The following is an 8048-nucleotide window of genomic DNA, read 5'->3' as shown; positions in this document are numbered from 1 at the left end:
GGTTATGGACCACTACTAGTAGATGCGACGTAAGTATTCATACAGTTTTTGGAGTACCGAAGTATAAAATAAGAAAATGCGGGACAAAAAGTTCCGAGGAAATGAATTTAGTAAAGCTATTCCTCCTTTGCATTATGAAATTAAGCAATCTCTTGTAATCCTTGCAAAAATGAACAATCAATAGCTTCTACATAACGTTTGTCACTAACTGTAATGTACTAAACACAAAATACAACTCATTAATGGTACACTTATGGCAAGAAGTGTCCAATAGTTTCCTTAGGGAAGATACCAGAATCCATAGTTTGGAGAATATTTTATATTTTTGTGAGTAAACCCCCCCCCCACCCCATTAAATCATTTTCTATATACGCCACTGAAACTAATTACCCGCCAATATTCATCGTTGCTAGACCTCCAACTGTGCATCTGCTGTTATTTATCTCTGGAATGGTGGCACCACTTAGTGTCAGCTGTGAACGCACAGCAGGTGTGTGTGCGCTGTCTAGTGTTTATGCCTGAACGCACTCGACTTTACAGCCTGTAAATGTGGTGGTAACACTGGCGTTGCCATGGCAACGTTTCATACAACATTTGTGTCCTACTTCAAACGACTGTGTTGACATTCAAGATTGTAGTTTCTACGGTGTTATGAGTTTGTAATACTTATTACGTTGCTTCTATTCATTCATTTGGCAGGTATACTTTCGTATTGCTTTTCATTAATGAGCTGTTGCAATTTTCGACAAAAGGATAAATAGATTCTCCTATTTATTCATTTTGGTAGGGGTTTCAGAAGAACATTTATATTTGTAAAATTCTTCCTATCGTTAAATTGAGACATCAAAACACTGAGTATTAATCTAATTACATAGAACTGTTCTTTTTAGTTTTCCTAACAATGTTTTACGTCTGTCAAAACCGTGTAATAATATATTCTTTATGATGAAATATTTTAATCTTCACAAGAGGTATATAGTGATTAAAAAGTTTATTGGAATGGTTTTGTTGCTTATAATTTTATTAAGTAATAACGTAATGACAATACAGATGGAAGCCTGGTTGCTTTCATTCTAATCGTAGTAGTAACTGTGCAATGATCAAATCAATAACTAAATGACTGATTAAAATACCATAAAACGTACGTTCGTCCACTGTCAACCAAATCAGAACCAAGATGTTAGTAATAAATAACATAGAATGTAAGACTTGTTTAACTAAATGACTGATTAAAATACCATAAAACGTATGTTAGTCCACTGTTAACCAAATCAGAACCAAGATGTTAGTAATAAATAACATAGAATGTAAGACTTGTTTAACTAAATGACTGATTAAAATACCATAAAACGTACGTTAGTCCACTGTCAACCAAATCAGAACCAAGATGTTAGTAATAAATAACATAGAATGTAAGACTTGTTTAACTAAATGACTGATTAAAATACTATAAAACGTACGTTAGTCCACTGTCAACCAAATCAGAACCAAGATGTTAGTAATAAATAACATAGGATGTAAGACTTGTTTGCATTTCAGCCCTAAAGACATAGAAGTAGGCCTACAATAGAAGAGTCCGTAGTCAGAGTCAAAGATTCTGTACATAATGAGAAATCCTCTACTAAGAAAAATACAATGCATTGCCTACTAATTATTAAAACCTCTTTCTACATTTTCACGAAAGAATCTTGAAGTTCTGTCTTAAGTACGTTGTGATAAGTTTGTGGGAGTTCTGAGAGCATATTTTATTTCTGGAAAATGTACGAAGGTTGTAGACTATAAAGAGTAGTGCGATGATGGGGCAAGATGTATTTTGAATGATAATGAGTGTGGTAACTAACTGTTGGTCTGAAGGACTGGTCTTACTATATGTGAGACGGCTTCATATACTTACCATACCTACTTTATAAACGCCTGTTACCGAGGCATACCGAGAGATTAGAAGGTTTATCAGCAGCTTTAAAGTGGGTTTAATCTGGACAAAGTTGTAATCGCCTTTTTGGAAATTATCAGTATTATGTTCGTGTTCCGAAAAAAGTTATCCTTAACAATCAGACCATATGTAGTTCTACTAGCGTACAATAACTAGGGGGTTTACACCTTTCAGAGTTCAATCGCTACAACACTTTTGATTTCTTAAATGCCCAACCTTATTTACAATCAGTGTTAATGTCAAGCTCCATTTACTCTATAGAGCAAAATTTATGATACTGACCTGATTAACTTTGATAGATTTTTAAATGCTTTCGCGTTTTAAACGCTATTGCTTTAATGTGCTTTTCACACAATTCTTTAATTAAGGGCATTAAAACCGTAAAAATAGGCTAAAGGCGTTATAATAGCTCTGGCAATACACATGAGTTCCAGATATATGTTACTCGCAATTGTGCGAATAAAACTTTCTGACAATGGCCAAAATCGGCAATTTCGAGTTATATTATCAATCACTCAAAGCAAAAACTTAAAGACAGATCAACCGATTACGAAAGTTCCGGTATTTGTTCCCTTTAGTGTATTCCTAAATCACTAAAAGAATCAAATGTATCACTTAATGGTCGTTTCCTATTGTATGCATATTGCTTTATATGTTACAGACTCCACAGCTTGTGTAAAACAGTAGCAATGACTGTAGGTCTTGATGAGAGGAAGAATTTTATTTTGTCCACTGCAGGTAAGTTTTTGTACCTAGCGTACTTAGAGGAATGTAACTCCGCATTTTGTGTGCTAGGTGTAAGGACATGTTGCATAAATTTAATTAATGCAAAAGCCTAATAATATTGGAATTTGATAAAGGCAACTTTTCAGATGCCAAGGTTCGTTATTTATAAATATCTTACAGCTCTGGCTCAACATAATATTGGATAACCCTTTTTTCATAAATATTGCGAACTTGAAATAAATATTACAAATATTTATTTATATAATAAGTTGTGTGATGAACAACAATTTCTATTTGCTTCTTGAATCAATATAATTGGCTTAGTTTACCACTTACGAATAGACTTCATTGAGAGCCTTCCTAATAATGCATTATACTTGAAAGAATAATGATATAATCTTCTAGGGAACTATTTTCAACAATCTTCCCCATCTGACCAAGATGAAGGCTTGTGGAAGAATGATTTCTTGAACGACTTCCTTGAAGACGCAGGCTGTTTTATTCTGACGGTGCAGAGCAAGGAAGATTCTAGCCTATGTTTCAGCAACAAGGTAAGCAATACCTGATCTTCCTTTATCAACTGTGTAATCGTTTGCAATTCACCCAGCAGGGATTACTTCTAGCTGGTTTATACCTTCCAGTTGAACCCACCACTTGACACGGCAAAAACCGATGTGTCACTTAAATCTGGGCAACCCTATGGATGTCCAGAAGCGGCAAATCACTAACAGCAATAGTCGAGAGTCTGGTGCAACGCTAATTCGATAGGTCTACTCTACTGTGGGAGATGACTGTTGGAGTTGGTGGGATTCGTTTTTATAGGTATCAGAGGTTTTTGCTAGCCTCAACAAGGGTGTGCCACCCTTTGACTGGAGAGGCTGGTTCAGAGCTGGCTTATTGTAATAAGTATATGTAGTACCTATCTTTAGTTTATTTCTTAAACTTAGAATTATGAATATCTGTTTAGTAGCTCAGAACTCTTGGAGCATATAATACTGGACTTGAAGTAAACAATTTATCATTCAAATTAATATATATAATTCTTACCATTCCAATTTAGTATAAATACACCTATACTGTTATATAAAAATCGAACGGGGTCCCTCTGTATGTTTTTGTGTGCTATCAATCACATAAAACCTACTGACCAATTGTACTAAAATGTTACACGTACATTCTTAGGGTCCCTGGTTAATATACAAGCCCATTCCTATGTCTAAAATCCCCCGGGCTACGCCCCACTGGTCTTAGAAACTCCTTTTTGACTTAATATGGAGTAAATGTGTTTTAATCAACTGTAAAAGTAAGTATAATTGACAGTTTGTACACATTTAAACACGTATTAGTAAATGTTTGTTGGTATTCATCTGTCAATGTTAGTTGCAGTGTAAAAATCTGATGTTACGTGTTGAATCTTTTTTTGTATAGGAGAGTAAATAAATTTGTAAACAAACTGAGTAAGCCCGTATGCGATTTTACATAATGGCATTTAAAAAAAGAAAAAAATATTTGAGTGAAAAGTCATTATTAAAAGTGAGTGAAAAATGTATTTTAACGCACTTTGGCAGTAACCCTCCCCCCGCCCTGCACAACTTACCGGAACTTCCTACATATACTGTAGCCCATTGGAATGATTTGTGCACTGCTATGAAACCTAAATTAATTAAGAAAACTCTGATTGTATCGTGGTAAAACATAACAATACAGAATTTACATGAAGACTAAATTTTCCATTAAACTTCATTTCTATACAGACAAATATGAGTGCTATATTGGTGCTTCTTCTACAACGGATTTTGACTGTTCATCATTTAAGTCTACGTAACACTCAGTAGGCTGACACACGCAAAATTTTGTCATTCGGTTGTTTTTTACCGAATGGTTCGATGTTCCTATCCGAATGAACAATTCGATACTAAAATTTAGTTAACTTAGCATATGATTTCCACTTATTAGTTATAGTAATTTTAATGTAAAAAATAAACAGCAAGACGTAATTAAATATTTTGAGACTTTCAAAATGGCGATGAACATGAGGAAAATATGTGAGATATTTCTCACAAGTGACGAGACTTGTTTAAGTGGCTTCAACATTTGGGTTTGGCTCCTGGTAACCCATGGGGAGAATTCTTTCCCCCATTTCACAAAAGCAATTACTCATTGATACCGAGCAAGGCAAGTTACACCACTATTGTAAGGTTTCTTTGATATGTGAGTCCAGCAATAGTTAATTTTGTAATGTTTATGTTTTTAAAAGTGTAATGTACGAAGTTCTTCTTGTTACAGTAATTTATTATAACTCTCATTCTGTACGATTTTTACGTATCGAAGTTGGATAATATATCGAATTGTTCGATAAAAACAACCGAATAACGAGTGTAGGTCCTTATTGAATTCACCCCTGCTATCCATCTGTCGGAGATCTACGATATCTCGAGAATGAGCTAAGCCATAGATTTGAAACTATGCACACAACCCCAGCGAGGCCAGTTGTGTATAGAGCACTCCCATCCTGTAATTATATCTGCTGACTGCTCCTGTGTGTTGACAGCTGCCACCTGGCGAGGGAAAGGAGATAGTCCTGGTGTTCTTCAAAATCCGACCTGAAGCAGTGACCGAGGAGAACATGCGTCAAACCGTGTTCGTAGTCTCTATGCCGGACTCTCCCGTAGTGGCACTCTATTACACCGTACAGCGGATATTCGCTCCAACTCTTCTAAAGGCAAGTATGACTTCTTCACTTACCTGAGCGATAGTTTATGAATCAACAGCTGTACTATTGCTTTTGTATATATGGTACGCAAACCTGAAGATGGACAGACGTTTACATTTTTACGTGAATATACACTTATCGTTACTACCACACTCGGTGTAAATTGGTCGTCGTTACAGAAAATCTGAAGATACGTTGACTACAAATGGCGAGGATTTTGACAAGAAGATCTTTTACTAAAGCAGGCCGCACCGAAGTAGTCCATCGATGAGTGTTGCGTCTGAATCCCGCTCCACACCTCGCGCCAACAGTGTTGCCAGTTTTATGGAAATTTACTACTAGAGGAGTTTGCACGAAAGTAGTCCGATAGTGTGGATGGTGTTCTGAACCCCCCTCCACACCCCGCGACAACACTGTTGCCGGTTTTTATGGCAGTTTACTACTAGAGGAGTTTGCACGAAAGTAGTCCGATAATGTGGATGGTGTTCTGAACCCCCCTCCACACCCCGCGACAACACTGTTGCCGGTTTTATGGCAGTTTACTACTAGAGGAGTTTGCACGAAAGTAGTCCGATAATGTGGATGGTGTTCTGAACCCCCCTCCACACCCCGCGACAACACTGTTGCCGGTTTTATGGCAGTTTACTACTAGAGGAGTTTGCACGAAAGTAGTCCGATAATGTGGATGGTGTTCTGAACCCCCCTCCACACCCCGCGACAACACTGTTGCCGGTTTTATGGCAGTTTACTACTAGAGGAGTTTGCACGAAAGTAGTCCGATAATGTGGATGGTGTTCTGAACCCCCCTCCACACCACGCGACAACACTGTTGCCGGTTTTATGGCAGTTTACTACTAGAGGAGTTTGCACGAAAGTAGTCCGATAATGTGGATGGTGTTCTGAACCCCCCTCCACACCCCGCGACAACACTGTTGCTGGTTTTATGACAGTTTACTACTAGAGGAGTTTGCCCGAAAGTAGTCCAAAAATGTGAATGGTGTTTCCGAATCTCCCTCCACTCCCCCCCCCAACAGTGTTGACAGTTTTACGTGTATAGAAAATTACTCGTCATCATCAGCTGTAGTGGCCATAGCGGAAACAGTTGATGGTCAACACAGATATGGCACCACCGCCTTAAACGTCATCGGCCTATTTTGGTATACGTGCAGTGACCATACGTCCCATTTTCCGGAACAGTCCAAGCAACAAAGATGGCTGACTCTCTTCAAAGTTTTGGCAAATCAAGAGACAAGAGTTTCATACATCGATCTCTTCCAAGCACGAATGCATCCGTTGAAAGGGCATTTTTCCTTATTAACACCTTTTGGCTTTCAGAAAATTCTTCAATGTCCTTTGACTGTGTTAAAGCTCTATTCATTATTATTCAAATGAACATGTCGAAATCAGGTATTGAAATGTATGAGAAAATAAAGAGGAACAATGCACTGCTACACAGGTTGTCTTCTTCCAACAAGTATAAATAAAATGTGTCTTACATAATTGTACAATATTTTATTTGTATTTATTGAGCACTTGAATTCCTTTTATATTCTGGGTATTGTTTATTTTACCCTTTGGATACCATTATTATTAATTATTAAATTTTTATTGTTATATCTATACACTAGAACTTACACTGCCCTCCCGTCCCGAGTGTGTTAATTTGGGTGTCCAATTTAGCATTATGTAAATATGCCCCGGATTTCATGTCAGAAAATATTGTCACCTACATATAAGGTGCCCTATTTACAAATCTGGTGTTTTTATCAGATTCATAGGAAAAAGAACTTTATACTTACCGATTCAGTGAATTTTATGGTTTATTAATAAATTTGTCCTTTTCTTTTTGACCGTTTCATTGAGAATTTTCAATTGTGCAATAGTTCCCCAAGGATCATCACTTCTTGTTATAATCACTATATTGAAAAATCACAACACTAATATTGTAAACTTTTTATTCTGTGTCTATGTCCTGTCGAAGGCTGTTTTCGTCTAAAGTAAATACGAAAAGTAAATTTGTTTATTTTTTATAGTAGAAATTAGACAAAGGGGATTTTAATATTAATTTGTCCTGTGTGGTTTAGTCCGCGCAATAAAGACAAATTATTATCTGAAGTTATACTCTGTACATTTTAAAATGTTATTTTTGTAATCTTCATGAAATTGATGTAGAATTTTGTATTGGTCCTTCTTCTTGATTTAATACATCTCCTGTGTTTACTTGATTGTATATGAAATTATTACCTTGTGTTTAAACATCGTGGTAACTTGTTTTAATAATTTTAAGTTTTTGTTTTATACTGTGCGTTTTTATTTACGACATATATCGAACTCTAATCTCTTTGAAATTGTATTTCTGATTACTAATGAATCTCAAGGAGAAAGTGATTTGTTAGATCCAATTTCACGAGTTAATCAAACGCTGCAGTAGAATGAGTTTAGTTTATTTATAAAAGTTTTCGTTTTAGTCGAACACTCCAAATATATTTTCAACTTAACGAATCCAAATTCTAAGAAACAAGTTTAACAAAATTTTAAGCTTGGCACATAAAAATGTTTGCAATTTCACCCCGATTTGTGTGCCCTGTGAAGGACGACAGTTGGAGCCAGAGTGTGGATTCACGAGTTAATCAAATGCTGCAGTAAAATGAATTTAGCGTCTTTAAAAAATCATAA

At 36.1% G+C, this 8048-nt stretch overlaps 1 protein-coding gene across 1 annotated transcript in view; it reads left to right on the top strand.

Annotated features, from left to right (window-relative positions):
- The first annotated feature begins 658 nt into the window (after positions 1-658).
- Positions 659-8048, top strand: part of LOC124358534 (cytoplasmic dynein 2 heavy chain 1) — a 181093-nt gene continuing 173703 nt past the window's right edge. The window contains exons 1-4 of the mRNA XM_046810833.1: positions 659-699; positions 2595-2671; positions 3065-3210; positions 5211-5381. Of these exons, the coding sequence (XP_046666789.1) occupies positions 2623-2671; positions 3065-3210; positions 5211-5381 (366 nt within the window). The 5' untranslated portion in view covers positions 659-699; positions 2595-2622. The remainder of the gene's footprint in view (positions 700-2594; positions 2672-3064; positions 3211-5210; positions 5382-8048) is intronic.

Source organism: Homalodisca vitripennis, chromosome 3 (assembly GCF_021130785.1).
Source record: "Homalodisca vitripennis isolate AUS2020 chromosome 3, UT_GWSS_2.1, whole genome shotgun sequence".
Classification (NCBI taxonomy): Eukaryota; Metazoa; Arthropoda; class Insecta; order Hemiptera; family Cicadellidae; genus Homalodisca; species Homalodisca vitripennis.
Note: the sequence above shows the minus strand (reverse complement) of the source record. Positions and strands in the feature narration are given on the sequence as shown.